This window comes from Haplochromis burtoni, unplaced genomic scaffold, assembly GCF_018398535.1.
Source record: "Haplochromis burtoni strain Fernald_Lab_line unplaced genomic scaffold, NCSU_Asbu1 Contig_454, whole genome shotgun sequence".
NCBI lineage: Eukaryota > Metazoa > Chordata > Actinopteri > Cichliformes > Cichlidae > Haplochromis > Haplochromis burtoni.
In genome coordinates this window covers 276,776-300,095 of record NW_024582815.1, presented here as the reverse complement: position 1 = coordinate 300,095, position 23,320 = coordinate 276,776, and the positions used below count along the sequence as shown (strand labels likewise).

General features: G+C 40.8%; 1 protein-coding gene across 1 annotated transcript in view; it reads left to right on the top strand.

Moving 5' to 3' along the window:
• The first annotated feature begins 987 nt into the window (after window positions 1–987).
• The window catches only part of LOC102308269 (endophilin-A1), a 46,364-nt gene continuing 24,031 nt past the window's right edge, over window positions 988–23,320 (top strand). The window contains exon 1 of the mRNA XM_005949401.3: window positions 988–1,294. Coding sequence (XP_005949463.1) covers window positions 1,250–1,294 — 45 coding nt within the window. The 5' untranslated portion in view covers window positions 988–1,249. The remainder of the gene's footprint in view (window positions 1,295–23,320) is intronic.

The following is a 23,320-nucleotide window of genomic DNA, read 5'->3' as shown; positions in this document are numbered from 1 at the left end:
GATAGATAGATAGATAGATAGATAGATAGATAGATAGATAGATAGATAGATAGATAGATAGATAGATAGATAGATAGATAGATAGATAGAGAAATAATTTCTTTAAGGATTAATAAAATATTCCGATTTTGATGATTTTAATTATTCCTGATGTTCTTGTGGGAGATCTTGAGAAGCACCCCCATATCTTCTTGGAGGTTTGGTGTGCCCAGAAAAAGCTCTAAAAGTTGAAGGTTTCACATAAATACCACAAAATTTAAGTGACTAGAGAGGTCACAATATTTAAGATCCACACAATATTAATAATAACCACTAATGTGAATGCTAAAAAAAAAAAACCCAAAACAAAACAAAACAAAAATCTGTTAAAATAAAAAACATCAAGTCAGTCGATGTGTAAGAAATAATTTCTTATTCAAACTGTGACTGTGAGTGACAGCTCACCTGTCTTAGGTGTAGAGAAACAGATATACTGACTTACAGTGATCCTCTGAATAATGCAGTAGTAACTGTAGCTGCAGCTGCTGCGCCACAGTGTGAACTTATGTAAATGTCTCACTTTGGAGAGGCACCTCTGGGTCCTGTGAAGCTGCGGGGATTTAATGAACATAAAACTCCAGCTTCCGTTAGTCTGCTTCACTGCTAAACCGCTTCATGATGTCACACTGACACATCTGTGCACATCTGCCAAATCAAACACATGAGCTGTATGCTGGGCTCTGGCTGAACTTTATGTTGAGACTAAACAAGCTTGTTTTCCCATTGAAGTCCAGATTTTAGTTTTGGTCTCATCAAGCATGTGATTGAATAGAGAAAGTTTTCCATGAGCCATAAACTGAGAGCTGGACATCCTGGTTTATAAGCACATCACATCACTGGTGGACAAAAGGGCAAAAGAATAAGATCATAAATATGAAATGAGCTTTTAGTGCCAGCATGAAGAGGCTGGTGTGATCCATTTTCTCATTAGAGGATCTTTGCCCTTCCTCTTCCTCCTCTCCTCCTCTCTCTCTCTCTGACTGAAAATAGATCCAGCTGGGTTTGGTTTGGCGATCAGCGGCTCGCGTTTCCACCACATTTTCCTCCACAATAAGCGGACAGTACCGACTTTAAAGCGAACCGTAGGATTTACCGCCGTCTCTTCGGGCTCCACCTCGCTCCCGTCCCAGGCTCCGTGCTGTCCGTGCAGCTTTCACATAAATATTTCACACACCGTTTCTCTGTGGTTGCTGCCTCCGCCGCTGAAGTGATGTCTGTCGCGGGGTTGAAGAAGCAGTTCCATAAAGCCACCCAGGTAAGAAGGAGCGAGAGACCCGCTTCCTGTTTCCCTTCATGTGTCTGTACATTTCTCTGCGGAAAAAAACAAACAAACCTGTGGACGCACATAAATCCACTCATATCAACAAAAACACGTTTAGTCTTTAATGAAATCACGTTTATTCCGTTAAAAGCTGCGAGTTAGTATTAAAAATCTACATTTTACCTCATTCAGATGTTTTTAAATTTGTTTTTGTGTAAAGAACTGTCTGATTATTTTCCTCAGACAAAAACGAGATTTGTGTGTAAACTATTCAGATTTCTCGCGATGTTTTGTGTGAATTAAAAGCGGGGTATGCCCCCCTCAAACACACACACACACTGAGAGGTTTGCATGTAATGTTATGTAACACTGTGTGAGCTGAAAGTGTGTGTGTGCAGCTGATTGGCTGTTGATCCACGCAACAGGGAATTCCCTCCCTCCTCCTTCACATCCCTCCATCTTCTTCTTCTTCCGCCATCTCTCCATCCTCTTCATCTTCCTTCATCCTTTTTAAAAAATCGACATACCTCTAAAATACAAACTTCCTTCATCATCCTCTTCCTTCTCCTTCATCCTTCCATTCTTCCTCCACACTTTCTTCGCCTCTTCGTGTTATTGTTATCATCCCTCCTCTATAACACTGCTTCATCTTTCTCCTTCTTGTCCTCCTTCATCTTTTCCATCTTTCACCCATCCCTCCTTTTCTCTCTGTGCCTCTTGCATCACCTCCTTCTCCTGATCTCTCCTCTGTTTCCTTCCATCCTCTGCTTCTTTCTTATCCATCCCTCCATCCACACTCTGTTTTCCTTCCTATCACTCCATCTTTTTCTTCTTGCTCCAATCCCTCTATCACTCCATCTTTCCCATCTTCCCATCCTGTCTCCTTCTCCACACGGTTCTTTTTCTTTTTATCCATCCATTACCAACCCAACATCTTTTAGCTTTAGACACCTGAACATCCCCTCTGCTTCTTTTTCTTCTTTCTCTTTTTACTTTTAAATCTGTTTTCAGTCCTCCCTTCATCTTTTCCTCCACTCTTCCTCATCCTCCTGTTCTTTGAGACGTTCCTCCATCTCTTCTCACTTCTCCCCCTCCTTGTGCTATTTTTCTGTCTTTTAACATCCCCTCATCCACCCTCTGATCATCATTTTAATCCATGTTTCCTTTATTCTTTCTTCCTCCTACACTCATCCTCTGCTCCTAGATTTCTTCACCATCGATCCTTCTGTTTAATCTTTTTTCTTTTTTTCTGATCATCATGCCTCCATTTTTCGTTTTCCACTTCACGTCCACCTCCTACCGCCCTCCATCATCTGTCCATCATTACAGCGTAATCATAACTCAGGCTCAGATTTCAGTCTCATTAATGATTAGGATTTATTTTTAACACTTGCTGACATGTTTTTGTTTGGAGGCTTTTGGGGGAACCGCTTTAACCTTTCAGCCTGTTTTCTGGTGGTTGAATCTGAATGTGAGATGAATACAAAGAGTGAAGCACAAACAGACAGACAGACAGAACCTGTATGACCCGGCGTCTGTCCGTCCGGCCTCCTCCCCACAGGGTTCCTCGCTCATCATGTCGGCTGAGGAGTGATGTCGGTCGTGCTGGCAGCTCTGTGAGGCTGCAGATGGAAAAGTGGCAGGACTTTGAGCTGAATGGTCATGTGTGTGAAAAATAGTAAGGGACAGGAGGAGGGGGGACTCGGGTTCCTTATATTGAAGTTTGTTAGGGCTGCAATTATTCATCAAGTAATTTGATTAAATAAATTCTTGACCCAAATTCTTTGCTTCAGTGCTTAGTTTAACGCATGGCTCTGTTGCACCCTGATGTAATAAACTATGTAAACTAGAGTGTTTCACCTACATTTGAGACTAAAAACAGACCTGCAATAGATATGTATTTAGGAGTAGCGTATGATTAAAAAGTTGAACAACATCAAGGCCACAGTGCCCCAAATTTCAGGCCGAGTGAAGGAAAACATCCAAAACATCAGCGGTGTTCCTGCACTCACCTTTTACATTTTCAGTCCTTCATTAAATCACCTGATCAACAAACTCCAACATGAAGAAAAGCAAACTTTTTACTCCTCCATCCACCACCGTTTGTTTTATGCTGAGAAAAATCAGCAGTAAGCCTCCAGAAGTTGTATTAAAATATACAAAACTGTTAACTTAGTCACACTGGTTTAATTAGACAGCTTGCTGAAGGCTGACAGCAGCTGTCCTGTTTTACATGGAAGCGAACAGAGCTGAGTCTAAGAAGGGCATAGGGTGTATTGCAAAGCTTTCGTAACATTTTTCAGATTGAAAGTGAAACAATATCAAATTGGACACTGTCTGTTGGACACTGAATTATTATTAATTATTAACATCTACACCATTTTTCAGCAGCACAAAAAAGTTGCCTCCCATTAAAAGGGAGTTTTACCTTCCCACTTTCGCCAAAGTGCTTGCTAATATGATTGTTGTTGTTTTTTCTGTATGTATTATTGTAGGGTCTACCTTACAATATAAGTCGCCTTAAGGTGACTGTTGTTGTGATTTGCCGCTAAATAAAACTGAAATAAAATTCAATTAATGTCAGAAAACCTTAAAAATAGACAGTAAAGGTAAATATTTATGCCTTAGTTCAGATTGTTTATTTATCTTATTATATTTGATTTGACCTTTGACTGTACTTGAGATTTTTTTTAATATATTTTTCCATTTAAGAAAATGTTTTCTTTAAAAAAATAAAAATTTAATGTGGTGCGTTTATACAGTCAAAGGGTTTAGTTATTTTGTTTTTTGAGATGTTGGTTGCAGTTAAATGTTTAAAAATTGCAATTTCTAAAATGGAAACCAATAAGCAGTTCATTTTGAAAGACCAGTTTTTTCTCTCTTGAATATTTACTATTGGTCATTAATAAGACAAAAAATAGTTTTCATCCGATTACTTGATTAATTGGTGGAATAATCAATAGATTACTCGATTGCTAAAATAAACGATAGCTGCAGCCCTAGAGCCCAAGCAACAAGCCTCCACTTGAGGCTGTGTCTATGTTTAGAGCCTGGTTACAAAAACCGTGTTAGCCCCTGTGGATGGTTTCAATTTCATGGTAAATGGTAAATGGCCTGTATTTATATAGCGCTTTACTAGTTCATAATAACTGTGCTTCCATAGCTCCTACATTTGGAAACTGAAGAACAGGGCGGGGCTCTTAATTGACAGCTAGCTCACCTGAACTAATTAAATCGCGGAAGTGGACCTCTCCACTACATCTGTGGTGCCATTTTAATGGAATTACATAACAAATTTCCTCCACTGTGTGGTTCACACCATCAGTTCTAGTATTTTATTAATCTGTAGTTATTATTAGTGTTCATTTATTGGTGGGGCTTGCTCATAAGCTCACCACGCTTGCTGATAACTACACCACACTTAAGGTTGGGGCCCAATCTTCTTCCCTTCACCTCCAACTAGTCACGGCTGTTCCTCCCTGCACCTGGTTCAGCTGGAGGGTTCTTCCTGTTAAAAGGGAGTTTTTCTTTCCTACTGTCACCACAGCATTTGGTCAAAGGGGCCAATGTGATTGTTTGGGTTTTTCTCTGTTTTCTCGGTATTATTGTAGAATCCTTGCAATAAAGTGTTTGACCCTGTGAAAGTAAAGCAAATTATAAGGTTGTGTTGCAGGATAAATATCTTGGGGAGCAAAGATAGTCAGATTGATTTGCCATTAGCTCTCAAGTAACTGTGGGGGGTTTTCAGCTTGTTATTATGAATGCATTCATTTCCTGTTCTCAGAATTGTTAGATTAATTATTTTAGTTCAAGATTCCAGATTCAATGTGCCTTGATACCATTCATGTCAACACCTGTCCATTTAAACAATCCCTGCAGATCCGGGCTCGTACTGTTTCCTCTTTGACATTAATGAATGTGTGTCATTGATCCAGAGTTAGAGAAAACAGAAGGAAGTGTGGTTTGTTTTTTAATCTGGTTTGACTTTAAATTACAGTTTAATTAACAAGTACACTTAACCCTTCTCCACAGCCCTCCTCAGGGACAGTGGTTGGTTATTGATTATTGGCGATCTCGCAGCAGGATGACGGCAGGAGCAGGTCAACAAACCCAAGTATCCAGTTGTACCTTCAGTTGTACGGGTCGATTGAGGCTCAGGAGGTGAAGCTGGAAGGTCGGAGTTATAATAACCCAGCTCCTCTAGTCAAAGTGTCATCGGGAAACAAGCTGAACAACAAATTGCTTAGCGTGTGCTTGTCACTGGAGCGCTTCCCCTTTTCATTGAATGCTTGTGGTTTGTACCTTTCAGAGGCCAGTCTTTAACCTCCACTGACAGTGTTGCACACTACAAAAATGGACTTTGTGAAAAATGTTGCAGAATTTCTATGCATAGTACCAATTAGTATTTTTTTTATATGTGATTGGGGAAAGACCACAGTTGCACAGTGCATTTCTAGTCTTACTCAAAGTGGTCAAACAACTTCTAAGTTGTCTATAAATTAAAAGGACTTCCTCTCTTACTGCTGCTTTTACCGCTCTTACTAATGCAGCTGATGCCCCTGCTGCTCCTATACTTATTAAAACAGCTCTTATTCTGATTATTTTGCAAGAAATATTAACAGCTAAGTGTCTGCAGAGAGTCACTGTAAGACACTTTTACTGCTGTAGCTGGTAGTGGTGCTATAAACACTTGGATAGTCACGCGCTGTTAAGGTTCATAAATTGGAGACATCACAGACGATTACCAGAGAGGAAAGAAGAGGAAATAAAATTGTGACACACAAATTACTCTTATCTTTGCTCTTCTTTGGTAAATTAATGTGTGTCTGTGCTTGTCTGGGCCTCCCACTGTTCTTAAAGAGAGTCGAAATCAATGAAAATGTTATTAATATGACATTTTCATGCAGTAATCTGACCCCGAGGGCTTCACTAATGTCATTAAAAAGTGTAAAAAATAAAATAGGAGGAAGAGAGAGAGGAACAAAAACAGCCGATCGATGTTGTCCATGTTTGCTTTCCGTCTCGTCTGTCATCGGGACAAATTCCTACACATTCGTTGCGTTTGCGGGTGCTGATAAAGAGAGAAGATGATGTTTATTGATCCCTGAGGGGGAAACTGGGTCACTGCAGCAGAGCAGAGCAGAGCAAAAAGCAAAAATAAAAAGTACAGCAACAGAGACGGAGGGCGTCCTGCATGTTCAGACAGCTCCAGAGGACAGCGTTAACTCTGAAACTGGTGCACCAAAGGCAGTCTCTGTTTCTTTGTAGCACAGTCTATCCAAAAGAGACGACCAGCTGGCTTGGCTGGTTCTGGATTGGTACTCGTGTCATACTCATTTATCAAAGGCTGTTTTTCACCTTTCAGATATCTAAGCAGGCTGTAAAGATGTGTGCAAAGTAAAAAGTGATCTTCTTATACATGATTCTCTGTGAGGGTATAAATACACTGTATGGACAAAACCTCTCTACCCATTACACTTACAGTAGCTCTTATGGCATCCCATCAAGCTTTCCACAATATTTTGGAGTGTGCCCACTTATCCAGAAGAGCATTTGTAAGGTCAGACACTGATGTTGGATACGAGCGCCTGGATCTCAATCTCCCAAAGCATTCATTGTTCGTTCTAGTTCATCCAAAACTGAAAGGGCTGGTTCTTGCATAGTTCTTTTCTACTCTACCTGAGCATTCAACATACTTTATTCTTCAATTCACATACACATTCATACAAGCACTTTTTTCTATGTCAAAGTGCTTGCTATCTAACATTCACAGTCCAATGAACACAGCAGAAGTGAGTCTGGGTTCAGTATCTTGCCCAAGGATGCTCTGGCCAGCAGAATGGTGCAGCCAGCAAACCATCAACCTTCCAATTACTAAATGAGCTGCTCTACCTCCTGAGCCACAACCGCCCCAATGGGGTTAAGGTCAGGACTCTGTGAGGGCCATTTAAGTTCTTCCACGTCAAACTCATCCAACCATGCTTTTATGGACCTTGCTGTGTCACTTGGTCACAGTCACTCTGAAACAGAAAGGGGTTTTCCCCAAACTGTTCCCACAAAGTTGGAAGCTTAGAATTGGCCATCTTATCTTGGTACGCTAAAGAATTAAGATTTCCTTTGACTGGAACTAAACCTTAAGGCACGTTCTCCTGGCATTCGCCAAACACATTCATCAGACTCGTCAGATGATTGCTCTATAAAGAAACATGACTCCTCATTTCCACTGCTGCAGAGAACAGCAGTGGCATGCTTTCCACAACTCCATCCAGGGCTTGGCATTGTATGTGGCGATGTCAGGCTTCCAGCCATAGAAACCAGCACAGTGAAGCTCCCAGAGCACAGCTTCTGTGCTGATTTTAATGCCAAAGAAAGTTTGGAAGTCCAGAGTCACTGACTCAGCAGAGTGTTGTTGACTTTTACACATAATGCTCCTCGGCACTCAGCAACTGTGCTCTATAACTTTATATGACCTGCCACTTTGTGAATGAGCTGCTGTGGCTCCTAAACACTTCTGTTTTGCAGTTCAGTTGTCCCTCGTTTATCACTGGAGTTACGTTCTATAACCCGCGATAGGTAAAATCCGCGAAGTAGCCAACTTAATTTTTTTACAATTATTATAGATGTTTCAAGGCTGTAAAACCCCTCACTACACACTTTATACACTTTTCTCCAACAGGCACGAACATTTTCACACTTTTCACTCTTGTTTAAACACTCTCAAAGTTCAAACCTTCGTAGAAAAATAAGTCCAAAGATAGAATGAACCCAAAGGCACCGGCGGTTGTCTTTGATGGTGCAAAATGTTTCATCGACATTGTTGTGTCTTTTTGAGAAAACTTACAAACATACAGTACAGCAATTCAAAGTCACACTGATAGTGTTCAAAGATTTTGTAATTCAGCTTGTCAAATTTGTAAATTTGACAAGCTAAATGCATTCTGTCCTGTGTAGGAGACAAGGCACGAGATGGATTAACAGTGGTCTACAACCAATTAGGATGCAGAACACAGTGGGCTATAAACACACACACACACACACACACACACACACACACACACACACACACACAAAAACTTCCAAAAATGCGAAACAGCAAGGCTGCGAAATGTGAATTGTATTATAGCGAAGGACCACTGTAACACCATTTAGAGTTGAGCGTGGTATATCTAAGGGAAGAAATTTCACAGACTGACTGGTTGCAACTGTGGCATCCTGTTACAGTACCAGAGTTGAATTCGGTGAGCGCTTAAGAACAACCTGTTCTTTCATAAATGTTGAAAGGCATCTGGCATTTGTGGCAGTGGGACTGGAAAATACCTAAATTCAAGATTAAGAGACTGTGTAAGCTAGTACTTTAATATTAGTGTAGTGTACAGATGTTACAACTCAGAGATAGTAACTGCTAAATAAGAACAATGCTGATGAAACTCTGGATGGAGAACAATTCTATGAACCTAAAACATTTTAAAGGAGGCAAACAATTAAAAATGGAAGCAGAGGATTAAAGGGAAACTTAAAAGATAAATCTGGTGTTGCTACATAGAAAAGGAGCAGAAGCATCAGTATGTGTTGAGTTTAGCCCCCAGTAATTTCAGATTGGACTCTCTGTTCTATTCAACATGGAAATCTTTTAAAATGACTTGTAAATATACAGTTTTATTTCTGGAATAAAGCTGAGTATTATCCTTGTTCGGGACTATTTCAGTGGCAGATTATTGACATTTGGTGCCGTAGTGACTATTTTCAGAAGCAGGCTGAGTCAAAATAAACTAAAATCATGAATGAACTTGTCATGTTGTGTTGCTGTGTATGGTGGATCACAAGCTAAGTGTATGAATGAGGTATTGTCTCAGTTATAAATCCAGGTTCTACAGGTGTTTCTTTAAAAACACCTTTGACTTGTCACATATGAATTTCCCATTTGATTTGAGGTGGTGACGGATCTTTGAGGTGAGATGTCGACGGCTAGCAGGCAGGTAGCGAGGCCTGAAATAGATCTGTGAATCACCAGTAGGCGTTATTGGAAAGTGAGGGGGCAGCAGGCAGCACGAGACGTCAGAGACCCGTAACTCTGGAAACCAGAAAAGAGGGACTGTCTGTCTGCCTGTATCTATGAGTTTCTCTCTGTGTGTAAACTGAAATATAAACCCGATTTGTCATCTCTCTGGTGCTGATTAACCATCGACACTCTGACTGCTGTGATGTCGTTCACGGCCATGGTTTATTCATGGCTGTACCAGGCAGAGTGCAAACACACAAGCACAAAGCAGAGAGAACCGAGTCTGAACAACAGGGTAGATGCTGAGCTGCAGAGGTGAGAGATAATAACCCGTGATTACATGCAGCAGCGCGGCAATACAGTGTGCTGCTTTACTAAGTAATAGCAGGTTGGAAAAATCTAATTCAATAGGAGAAATAACACATTGAGGAAAGTCTGAACTCAGAAAATTAAAAGACATAGCACATTATTATGAAATTAGGACTTATGTGTTTGTTTATTTTCAGCTTCTGTCTCATTTCAGGAATGTCAAGTTAATGTTGTGTAAGAAAAATAAAGGACAAAAAATGCAATTCATCCACTGGCCACTAGAGGCACACCCAGAAATATTAGTTATTCGCCATAGACACAGATATCTAAAAAAAAAAAAATACTAATAAAATGCCAGAATTTAACTCACTGAAACTGATTAGCATAATTAACTGCAGGGGTTGATACAGTGGTGAAAATCCTTAGAAAAAAAACCACGTCCTCCATTCATTTGTTATTAACCATGATCTAGTTCACAGCCATGGTTTATGTCAGACAGAGAGCAAAACTAGCTTAAGAGAGTAAAACTGTATGAGGTTGTAAACACATTTATTTCTGCTCTAACAGGAGTCAACTGGTATTGACTCACTTTTGGAGCCATTGTCAAGAAGCTGTTAGAAGAAACTGCAGGTTTTGGTACTCCAGCGTTGGTGTTGTGGATCTTGTTGCCTCACAACAAGTAGGTCAAGGGTTCAAATCCAGGATGGAATTTTTAGGTTCTCCCTGTGCCTGCATGGATTCTTGTCTGATACTCCAGCTTCCAACCACAGTCCATGCACGTGAGGCTAGCTTGTGATTTTAAATCTGTGTATAGCAGATTACAATGGATGGGATAGGCTCCAGGCAAAAATTAGATTAAAAGGTTAACATATAAATTTTAGCTATAATTGAGGTGAGATTGTAGAGCAAAATGAATTAGGCAGAGCTCAACAGATGAGTCATATGTTGCGACAGCTTTAACAACAATCTGTTCACCTCATTTGACCAGGCTCGTCTTATCTGTGACAGAAACCTTGCAAGCAGAAAATTTTTCAAATGGAGAGCATAAAAAAAAAACTTCGTGTTTTCCACTTCTTGCTCATGGGGTGTGTGAGCCAATCACACGCGAGATTTAGGAACATTAAAACTTGATTTGAACTTTTTGCCTGCTGAGACGGGAATCTGGGACACATCCCAGCATGTGTGTGTGTGTGTGTGTGTGCTTTAACAGATGGGAAAAGAAAAATCAGAGCTGAGCTAAGCAAGCAGTGGCAGTGTGAAGCCAACTGCCAAGTCGCAGTGCCACCAACCAAGATGGCCGCCAAGCAGGAAATGGGACACCTCGGTCTAAACGGTTGAATAAAACATGAGAGAGGGAGAGAAGACAGAGATCGATATCCAACTGTACAAACGTCAAAGAAAGAGGAAGAACAATAAACAAAAGATCAAAGAGGAAGTAGATCATAAACAGGCCTTTCATTTAATAATTTCATACGTTTTAAATCTTCATCCCTGATTTTTAACTTTTCCTTCACTGAATTTGCCTTCATTCATTTACTATTCCCTATTGTTTGAAATGTGGCATTTTAAAGTAATATTTTGTTGTTTTATTTAACAGGTGTCTCCAGTTATTTCTGCTTTACAGATTTTGATGATTATAGCCATTATAAGCCACTCAATGATGCACAAATTCCCATTTTAGTTGTAATTTTGCATGTTTTAGATACAAGCATACTTAATTGTTATTCAAATTTACCCATTACAGTACACATAAGATTGAGATTTCATTGCATTAGCTCCAATTGTAGAAAAATTTTGCACTTATCTTCATTTGTTTATCTTTGCTAGTTACAATGATTCTCAAAACAAGTGGCCTCCTGATAGCCAAACTACAATCTTATCAAAGGGAGAGCCCAGCCACTCTTCAGAGCAAACTCATTTCTGCCTCTTGCATCTGCACTCTCACCCTTTCAGTGATTAGCCAGAGCTCGTGACCATAAGTGATGGAACATAGATCAACCTGTGAATCGACAGCTTTATTTCCCTTTAATTTTGCCGAGATGTCATTTCTGGAAGACTTTTTAATGGGAAGGGACACGGGGATTGATAGTTGATGATTAATGAAAATTACAACAGGTAAACCTTCGATATGAAACATGACCACAGAATGTTATAGGCTTTGTTGACTTTAATTTGGCAGGAATTTATATAAATGAAAATACGAAGATAATCAAAGGTAATGAAAGGCTCCCTCACTCCTTTGTGGCAGTAGACTCATTTGTAATGAATCCACCTGCTTCTTCAAAGGTAATCTTTTCATCTCCCCTTTTTGTTTTCTGCCATGTTTCTTTGGTTTAGCCACTGTTTCTTTCCTTGAGCTCTTCAGTTGAAACATGTTCCGCATAGGCTTGATAATAAACTACTATCATATTACATCCTTATTAGCAGCAGTATTGCTACATACAGGTAATTCAGAATGCAGTCGTCCTTACGCATACATGGAAATTTGACCTTCAGTTTGACCTTCAGTTCAGTACTACCTTTAAATCCATTTAGTATTTCATAATAGATTCTCTGCCTCATCTTCACTGATCTCACCTGGACCCACAACACCAATGTCCTGGTAAAGAAGGTCCAGCAGCAGCGCTTCCTTCATGTCCTGAGGAAGAATAACCTGGACTGGAAGCTGCTGCTGGCCTTCTACCACTCCACAGTGGAGAGCATGCTCTCCTACTGCCTTGTGTTTGGTACGCAGGGGCCACAGCTGAGAACAGGAAGGCTGTGCAGAGGGTAATAAACACTGTCCAAAGAATCACTGGCTGCCCTATGCCAACCCTGGAGGCCATCACCAGATCCTCCTGTCTCAGGAAAACCAGCACCATCACAGGTGACCCCTGCCCTCTGCCCACTGCATATTTGACTCACTGCCCTCCGGACAGTGCCTCAGGTCAGTCAGGTCCCACACCTCCAGACTCACAAACAGCTTCTTCCTCTGGGCCATTTGGACTGTAAACAAACACTATCCCCCCACACCCCACTCCTGCCCACCCACAGTCACTCAGACCACTACCACACAGACTCTATACTTGGACCAAGTCCTTTGCACTACATTTAGGCACTTTGTAACTTGTCCTTTTAATGTGTGTCTTCCTCTTATTTTGTATATATTCCTCTTTTTTGTTATTCATTCCTGTTGTCTAACTATTTATGTGAAGTTATTCTTTTATATGCTATTGTATTCTAAAGCTCTGTGGTTTGGTCCCTCAGTACATTTCTGACTTCTTCAGTTTCTCTAACCTGATTAGATTTTGCAGGTCATCAGGTGCAGGTCTGTGAACTGTTTTATTAGAGTTGGATCTAAGTGTGTTCAAAGTGCTTTCAATTACTGTGGTCCTGTTCTTGGGAACAAGCTGCCCACTGACCTTTTTTGTTCTCACAGTTGCACACTTAATAACAGTGTGTGTGCACATGTGCTTTTCATTGATTTGTGGATTTATTTATTTTTTTTACTGTTATAAGCTATGTGGGGGTCCCCTACTTATCGGAAGGTTAGTGGTTTGATTCCTGGCTCCTCCAGTCTGCATGTCAAGTATCCTTGGAAATACTAACGCCAAGTTGCTCTCCCAGTATGAATGTGTGTATGAGTATGAATGTGTGTATGAGTATGAATGTGTGTATGTAGTTAGGAAGCACTAAGCATAGAAAGAAACTGCTTGTGTGATAAGGTGAATGTGGCATGTTGTATAGACCTCTTTGAGTACTCCAAGAGAGTAGAAAAGCACTATACAAGAATCAGTCAATTTACATGTTGTAGACCCACATCAGTTGTTTTTATCTTTCATGTTCAGTACACTGAGTTTACATGAAATTAAATGGGCTACATAAATAAAATTCTGTTTTCTGATCATTTTAAGTGGCTAACATTAACATGTGATCATGGGTCAGGTTAATGTCGATGATAGCTGTGTAAAATGAAAATGTTGAATGTGTTCAGCTGCTAGTGAGGTGAGGGGCTGTGCACCTGCCAGTTGTGCATCAGCTGAATGAGGTGAATACGGCACTCCTAGTATCAATACTGCTGAGTATCCAACTAAGTGTTACGGTTTAGAGTCATTATGTCTATATGCTGCCCTCAGTGTTGTTTTCCAAATTTTCATATCAAAAGATATCAGGTGTAGTAAATGTTATCAGTCCTGCCCATCTGTAACAGTAATAGACAGTGTTAAATGAACAAGATAACACAGTTTAATATGCCTACAAAGTGTCAAGTTTGTCTGTCTGGTTGTACCAGAGAAAGTATCTCAGCAGTTGGAAACAGTGGCTGCCTTCCTTAGCAACCGTATTTGATCAGCACCAGAAGCAAAGCATTTCCTCAAAGAGCCTAAAAATAGTCATCTTTCATAGTTTGCTCTACCTAAGGAAGTATTGAAATATTTCTTGTGTGTGTGCCTGCGTGTACCTTGCAGTTATGTTACTATATTATTATTGTTAGTAGTAGTAATACTAAAGATTGAGTAAGTTCTGCGTTTTCCTTGTTCTACATAAATCTAAATGCAATATTTGAGAGATTTGAACTGTTAATGTGGCAAAGTAAGTCTTTTGTGAGATTGTTATGAATGAAACACTCAATGAGCTAATTTAGAAATAATGGTCCTGAGATTACGTTTGCAGGCTGTTACACTTATATTCACTATATTCTGAACCCACAGCCCTGCTCTGCATCAAGAGTAAAGGAAATGAATGGGTGCTTCAAGTTTCTTTGAGGATTTTCGGTTTCCTTAAAGGCTGAGGTTCAGAATGATCTCTGATCATCCCGGTTATGTTGATAAAAGTTCACAATGAGGTATTTATTTTCTGTGGAAACATAGTGAATTCATCTTGTATTTCACTGCGTTACGGAGCCCCGCATAATTTTTTTTCCCTCCCATGTCCCCTGCGGGGCTCCATACTGCGTGGTAGTTCTCTTTCCACATTTTTCTTTCAGCTTGCAGTCTCTGTTTGTGTTGACCCTAGACTTGCATTTGACGAATGATAGAAGAAGAGAAAGACACAGGAAGCACCCTGAAGATAATTAGAGAGAAAGAGGTGAAGAGGATTGATGGAGCAGATTAAAGTGATTCACCCTGGCCAAAAAGGCTAAAATGACCAAAGAAAAAGTGGAAAACAGTTAAACATGAGAGGTTTTTGGACAAAGTTGGTGTCTTTTTGTTTTTTTTCACAAAATTTTGAATCAATTAGAACAAGGCACCGGCTGCAGCGCCATTACAGTGCAATAGTAGTGACACAGCATAAGTCTAACCTAAGCATAAAAGTCACCTCACTGGTGCTTTTCTCTGGAAATGTTAAAGTATAAAATTACTGAGTTATATTTTAACAATAGCTGAAGTAACTTGACCTTTGAACTGATGAGGTGCTGCACAAAAGTGTTACAGTGTTGTTTTATGTATTTCCAGCTGCTTATAGTTCCATTATGTTTCAATTCAATTTTATTTATACACGCCAAATCACAACAACGGTCATCTCAAGGCACTTTATATTGTAATGTAGACTATACAACACACAGAGAAAAACCCAAGCAAGCACTTTGGCGATAGTGGGAAGGAAAAACTCCCTTTTAACAGGAAAAATCCTTCGGCAGAACCAGGCTCAGGGAGGGGCGGCAGATCATAATTTCCATCCACCCTTTGTGCTCCAGCGATGCTCATTTGAGCCATTTGTTTTTGTTTGGGTGACACATTACCAGCTGCTAGCATCACCTCCTCACATGCCCTAATCACCTCATCATTGTTGGAGGTTAGCTATGTGCTGTATGATATGCAGACCCCTCTTCATCATGACCATGAAACGGGGTGGATTTGTGAATTAACTTTTTAAAGTAATGGCCACCGATATTATGTTTTTATAAACAATCAAACGTCCCTTTGCAACCAGAGAAGTCGCTTCTTGCTGACTGTTAGGAAGAATGCAGGTTTGATGCTAAAGTCGTGTCCACCTTTTTTATACAGTCTTTTTTTGTGCCCAGTGGGTTACAGGGGAATACTGGCATTGTGGTATGGCCACCACATTGTACAAATAGCAATTACTTAGCTATGATGAAGCAAAAAACTTGTGTTTCTATTTTAAGCACTGAGGTGAAGTCTGGTAATTAGGGCTAATCTAATGTGCAAACACTACCAGTCTCACCAAGCATGACTGAAGATGGTTCAGTCCCATAATCCAGTGTTAAATTTCCACTGAGTAGCATCAGTTACATGACTAAGTGGATGGGTGGATTTTGTTCAAGCTGCCGTGTTTACTCAAATTAAAAGCCTTTAAATTCATGTCATAGATATTTATTTTTTGTGCTGCATTTTGAAATGTTTACCAACTTTTGTTCAAGGTCAGCCTTCTGCCACCAAACTAATTAAAAAAACAAAACAAAACAAGAAGGCTAGGTGTGCATGCTGATTTTTTTTTATTTTTTTTTCTCCCGGTGCTCCGACCCAAGGTTCCCTCTTTCAAAATAAACGCCCTGCTTGCCAGCCCCGCTGACATGATGACACACTAGCAATTCTGACAGGGACGGCGCACTCGGCTCTAAATATATCAGAGTGATCGAAGCGTGCATCTGTGCTTCTGTGTGTGCGTTTGTGTGCAGCTGCAAAAACAACTGGTCGCAGTGATTGCAGACTATTCATCCTCTCAAGCAGGAAAATCGATGCTCAGCAGAAGAGTTACAACCTTGCCAGTTTATTTTTTTCCCACTTATATATATTATATAAGGCTGCTTCAGCTTTTAACCTCTTCAGAGTGCAGCACTAACATTAACAATCATTTAGAGGGGTTGGAAATTTTCCTGAGTGACACATTTCAGGAAACTGCTGCTAAAAAGTTCAGTCCCCGGTAATCAATAACCACAGTCCTGTGATTGTGGTTATTGCACAATACTCCACTGCTCTGCTCGTTACAGTCCAGTGTGATAAATAATAAATACATGAGGCCAGTTGTCCTCTTGGAAGCTGTGACACAGTTGCTGATTTTCCAGAACGGATTTATCAGATCTTTCTGCTTTAGTGCTTGAAAACTGCACTTGTGCTTACAGCAAAAGGTCCAGGTTCACGTTTCTGCAAAGTCTTTCTGCTATAAAAATGAGAGAAAGGGCAGAGATGGGAAGGGAAGCCTTCAGAGTCCTTGTAACAAACCATTTGCACCCCCCTGTTGTACAGGCACGACATCATTCCTGGCATCATTATATTTTATATAAAACTGGAATAATTCACTGACTGAATTCACTGCGGTTTTTCACGCATTGCAAACCCTCTGCTGGGCCTAACCCTTCAGGCCACATGTTTGACACCTTAAAAAGGTAAAAATTCTTACGTGTTTCTGTAGATTAATCATTTTGAACTGAGTGCACTCGATCTCTGTGGGTCTCGCAGTTGCTTCTAGCTGTGTCCAGCTGACAGGTTAGTTGGCTTTGAAGAGGTACAGATGTACAGGTGAAGTTAGCTCTCTGTCTTCATTCTTGTCTTTGCCGGCTTGTGTGTTTTACTTCTGTGGTTTTTGCTTTTGGCCAACAAATGCTCATTTTTGTAGCGTACCCCACCCGTCTCTCTCCTGCTGTATAAAGCTGGTTTGCTGAGGGGGACAGGTCCACTTATCAAAGAAAATGCTGCACTTCACTAAACCTTTTGCCCAGGTGCTGCGCCGCCATATTGCTGTGACAGTTCGACACGTTTCTTTATCACTGTGTTTGAGTTTTAGCACTGTGACATAGATAACACTGCCATCATCAGAAAAAGGTTAAAGTTACTGCCAACTGTCATTATCATCCATCATCTTATAAAAAGTTTGATTGGTCAAACTCAAAATTGGACAAAGACCATTTTATATACATCAAAGGTTTGAAGACACCGTTTTGCAGTTAAGTGCAGTGGATGAACCGATTATATCCGATCGCACATTCTTTTTCCTTTGGATGCTTCTTGTTCATCCCTATTGTTTGCTGTCACATTACAAAGTCATACTCCGCGTCCTCCTGAGCGCTCATGCATACTAATGTGTCACCATCAATCTCTGCTTTACTTCCCTCTCTTTCTTTTGAAAGCTTTCTCTCTCTCATATTACCAACTCCCAAAAACCCAATTCAGAGTAACGCTCTGTATTAAGGCCGCCTTCTGTTGCAGTATGGGTCCTTTTGCTTGGCTTTGTTATTGCCCCATCAATCCTGAGCAGCTCTCTGAAGAGCAACAACAGGGCAGCCCTGCAGGGCTCGAGCACAAAAAGCCCTCTCATATTCTGAATAAAGTCGAGTCAGAGCCATGTACTGGACGGCTGGCTGGTCAAATGCAGGCTGAGCCGTGCAGATATTTCCTGAAATATAATTTCTGGTAAACACAAAACGTCAGAGGGGAAATACATGGAAATGGATAGAATGGCAGAGAATCAACAACAGTGATATATACATACATATAAATATATTAGGGGTGCAACAATACTCGTATCGATATTGAACTGTTCGATACAGTGCTTTCAGTTCGGTACGCATATGTATCGAACAATCAAAATTTTTAATTTATTTTATCAACTTTTCTTCTGACGATGCTGTCTGTGTTGAGAGCTCAGTGGATCTGCGTTCGACTACTCCGCCTAGGCTGCACTGTCGAGCGCAGATCCACTGAGCGCAGCGCAAGCTAGCAAGACAGAAGCTAAGCTCGTTGCAACATGGCAAATTGAACCTCCCCCACCCTCATTCAGATCTGGCCTTTGGAACTATTTTGGTCTTCATGTGAAGCATGACCCTGAAGGTAAGCGCGTCATGGACAAAAGTAAAACAGTATGTCGGATGTGCCACGCAATGCTCAATTACATGGGTGGGAACTAGTGCGTTAGCGCAGTTTGCTCGTTAACGTGTTGACGCCGTCCAGCCCCACGCACGGGGCGATCCGCGGTAGCTCGTTAACGGAGATTTGCCGTGTTGTGGCGTTAACGTCATTTCAGATTAACGCTGACAGCACTAGTGGGAACACAACGAATATGACTGCACATTTACGCCGACATCATCCTAGTGCAAAGACAAAAACAACAAGCATGCATGCTACAAACTTTACCCGAGTCATTTAGACAGCCGTTAGCACATGATTCTCCTTATGGGGACCTGATATGTTTAATATGCTGCTGAGAATATAGCCCAGAAGAAGCGTATAGTATAGCTTTTATTTTGGAAAGAGCCATTTCTCTGTAATAAACTCTCTTTTCCAAAGATGAGTGATTTCTCGATCAGATAGATTTATTTTTTTATTACTTTGTTGTTTCAGCAACATTAAAAATAAAAACTGTACTTTCGAGTTAAAATATATATTTATAATTTTAATAAATGACAAATTAAAAAATTAAGGCATGAACATTTTTATATCGAAAAAATATCAAACCGTGACACCAAAGTATCGAGTGAATTTTGTGTATCGTTGCACCCCTAAAATATATGTATATGTATGTATATATCTCCATTCCAGCGTCTCCTTTCATGCCGTTTTCAACTTAAATATAAATTAGTGCATATAGAAATAACAGCCTTCTTTTTGCTATAGCGTTCCTGACTTCAGTGTATTTCCTAAAAAGTTAAATAATTTCTTTACTTCCAAGGATTTAAAATTTTGAATAAACCAGCCATTTTATACACGTTTCATTTTCTTAATCAGACGATAAACTGAAAGCAGTTTCACGGTCAGGTGAGGCTCGCTCCTTTGTTGTTTAATGACAAATGAAGCAGACATAACATCCAAAGTTGGTTCACTGTTGAATTTTTGTGTTTAACAGCTTTTCACTGTAATTTTAATGTCATTTTTAAATATGAGGCCCAAAGAGGCATCAGTGGAAGAGAAGCAGGACGTCATCGGGCTGAAAAAACATCTTATTAAATTCAACAAAAAACAACTCAAGTGCATGATGACGAAATTGTTTCCATGGTTTTATCTGTTCCAACATTATGGAGGGCATTTTGTCTTAGTCATCCTTTTAATTTGAAAGAGATGGGGCTTGGAACTACTGCCGAGCCATATCTGTAAGGCTGAGTCCAGGCACGCCTCAGAGGAAGCTCGTTTCTGCTGCTGGTTTCCACACTCTCATTCTTTCTGTCACTGCCCACAGTTTGTTGACACAGGTGAGGGTCAGAAAGTAGATCGACCTGTAAATGGACAGCTTCCCTTTCACACTCAACCATCTCTTTGCCACAGGATCAATACAGAATCCGCAGCACTGCCACTGTTACATCAATCCATCTGTCAATCTCTGTTTCCACTCTGTCCTCATAATTTAGGAGTAGTTATTTTGGAAAATATGACAGCTTTTGAACAATTACATAACGTTTAGGATTTGCTGTGTGGTGCAAGCTGCTTCGCAAGCCATCCCTTTCCCTTACTCCCGACTGATCTGTTGCCACTGATGAAGGTTTTCTCAATCGGAGGTCCCCAGAAATTTGCACAGAATTTGGTTGGTGGCTTATTGAAAGTTTCATGGAAGGTTTTACTGTGTGTGTCTACCTGTCTGACCTAAATATTTGTACAACAGTGGCATCAAAGTAGCTGTAGATTTGGAAGAAAATATAAAATTATGTAAAAGAAGGACTTTAGGATCATAAAATACTTTGCTTTGAAACACCACAGACGACCAAAACCTGCTGTATTTATTTAGCCCAGGGCTGTGTTGCTTATTGGAAGACATCTGTTAGTGTGATTGGTGTGAAAGGATTTAGTATTCATTGTACAGCCTGTGAATCGTGACTCGTGCATGCTGACAGGATGAAGAAGCCGCTGTCTGGTGTTAGTATAAATGAATGTGGTATTGGGTTCAGTAGGTCTAAGATACTTGTCTTTCCTTGAAGTTTATCTCTGGTTGTTCTTTCAAATTCGATTTCTTTTAATAAGTCTGGCGGATCTTTGATGTCTCTTTGTCCGCCTGAATGTCTCAGTTCTCGCTGTTTCATCTTGTTTCTCACCTTTTTTCTTTCACACTTTCCACCACGACTGAGGCTGTGGGTGTAAAGTGACATCATTTTTATGAGCTCTATAGTAGCTATGAATGATCCCTTGTTTTAATATTTCTATATGACTAAAGTCATAACGTTAGAGTGAATGTAGGGGAAATATATTTTTAACCGCATTCATTTTATGTGCTCTTCAGCTGTCAAGCAGCCTTTGTAATCACTGGAAAAGTCTAAAATAAAAACACTGAATAAAATGCTTGTTTGCAGTTGTTTCATATGTTTACAACCAGATTGCAGAACAATTCTTCTTTCCTAGTGGTTCATGTCCGCTTAATAGAGGGTCCACTGTTTTGCATGCCTTCCTCCACTTCTTCCTATCCAGAGCATCTTACAGTGTCACAGTCATATCATCTTTGATTTGGTCCATCCAGCACTTTTTGTGGTCTTCCTCATGGCCTTTTGCCACCTGGGTCTAATCGTCGGGCTGTTCTCATCACAACGGCCAACATGGCTGTACCATCAGACACATGACTCTTGTATCTTGTCAATGATCGGCGCCACTCTTCATCATTTCCTGAGAAATCGGTCGAGAGGTAACCGAGTGATGATCGAAGATGTCAAGCTGAGGTGGCCCCGAGACCCAGGCGCCACCTCAACATCTTCATCTCCATGGTGTGGACTTTATCCAAACATTTTATTTTATGCACTTTATGAAACAGTTTTCTGGAATCCATTTTTTGTGCTTTATATACCCACCATCCACCCCAACCTCCTCCTAGAAGTTGATATCTGCATTTCATTATTTAACAGTTAATAAAAGGTTGCTTCTACTGTAAATATAATCAAGTCCCGACTGCAGGCTTTATATAAAAAATGAATACAGCCACCATCACATCAACCGTTGGCTAACACGTCAGAGCTTCGGCATTTGTATTTTGGCTGGTCGATTGTGTTTGTTTTTGGAGCCAGTGGTGACCATACATGTATGCAGTGCTGCATTATCAGCTGCATTTATAAAGTGCACACCCCGGCCCGAGGCCGGGGTGTAACACAACAAAAAGATAAGCCCTACACATAGTAACGACCAAATAAATCACACCGCGGCAGCTTTGACGAAAATTAGTTAATTTATTTACTGAACAGGTAGCGAGCTTCAGGGTGGGCGATGCCAAAACAACAAACAAAACACACTAGAAAGAAAAACAAAGCTAACTTACCTCCCACGATTCCAAAACAAAATACAATTCTCTAACCTGTCTCCCTACCCGAAACAGGAGAAAAGAGGGGAATGAAAGAAAACGGCTTCCCACCCCTACAGCTACCAAGCTCAGGTACACCCTTTTTCAACATTTATGTTGCAGCCCCGTGCCGTCACACACCACGACGGTCCCCAGACACACAGCTCACGGGAAACCAGGAAGTCTGCTCGCCGGCCCAGTCCAACCCCTTTTGTAGCTGGCCTCTTTCCTTCCTCCACCAATGGGCGGCCTCCACCTGGAAACAAGCAAATACAAACAATAACAACACCATACTGCAAATAATGACCCTGGGTCATAACAACACACACAGGAAAAAAGCAAATAAACAAAACGAGGACAGATTAATGGTGCCACTGTTATAGCCTACTCGACAAATTCAAACATAAACAACCTATCTGGAACCACAGTATGCATAATAACCATAAACATTCGGTACACTCAGAGTAATTTATTTTGGAAATTAAAGGTGAGATCATTCTTTTAAAATAAAATGCCTCATGAGCTGATGATGACCTTTTTGTAGTCCCAAAGAGACATATTGTAGCCTACAAGGAGTAGCTGATGACCCAAGAGCACAGACCCATGGTCTCTAAAATCAGTGTCCTTATTTGTAACACTGCTACTATTAGCTAAAAAATTTACATTGGCTTGATTGTTACTACGATAGCTTTTAAAAAAACAAAAAACAAATGTATAAATCATATTTGGTTTATAGTGATATGTAAGTAGAACTCAGCTTAGGGGTCACCGACCCCCGGAGCTCATCCATTATGCCGACGTCACACCTGCTACCTGGGCTCAGAATTCAGACGCCCTCTACAGAAAAGGACAGAGCAGGCTCTACCTGCTGCGGAGACTCAGGTCTTTTGGAGCGAAAGGCCCACTCCTGAAACCTTCTAGGACTCTGTGGTGGCCTCAGCCATTGTTTACAGTGTGGTCTACTGGGGTGGCAGCATCTCTGCTGGGGACAGGAAGAAACTAAACAGGCTGATTCGGAGGGCCAGCATTGTTCTAGGATGCCATTTGGACCCAGTGGAGGTGACGAGTGAGAGGAGAATGGTGGCTAAGCTGTCGTCCCTGTTGGACAACATCTCCCACCCCAAGCAGGAGACTCTGATAGCACTGAGCAGCTATTTCAGTGGCTGCGGCACCCACGATGTGGGACGGAGAGATTTCGCAGGTCTTTCCTCCCCACTGCTGTCAGACTCTACAACAAAGACTTCAACTGACCAAACACACACAAATCCACACATGTGTAGCAGCAATAACACTAAGCAATAACACTAAGTGCAATAGTCAAAGGAGCTTGCAAAGAAAAGCGTCTGGACTTCTTTAAGTTGCTTGAAGATGTTTCACCTCTCATCCGAGAAGCTTCTTCAGTTCTAAGGTCAAATGGTGGAGAGTCCCAGATATAAACCTAGTGGGAGTGTCCCCCCACAGAGGGACAAAAAGACCCCCTGATGATCCTCTAATCGCCTGAGCCAAGGTGTGAAACTGGGCGTGGGTCCCCA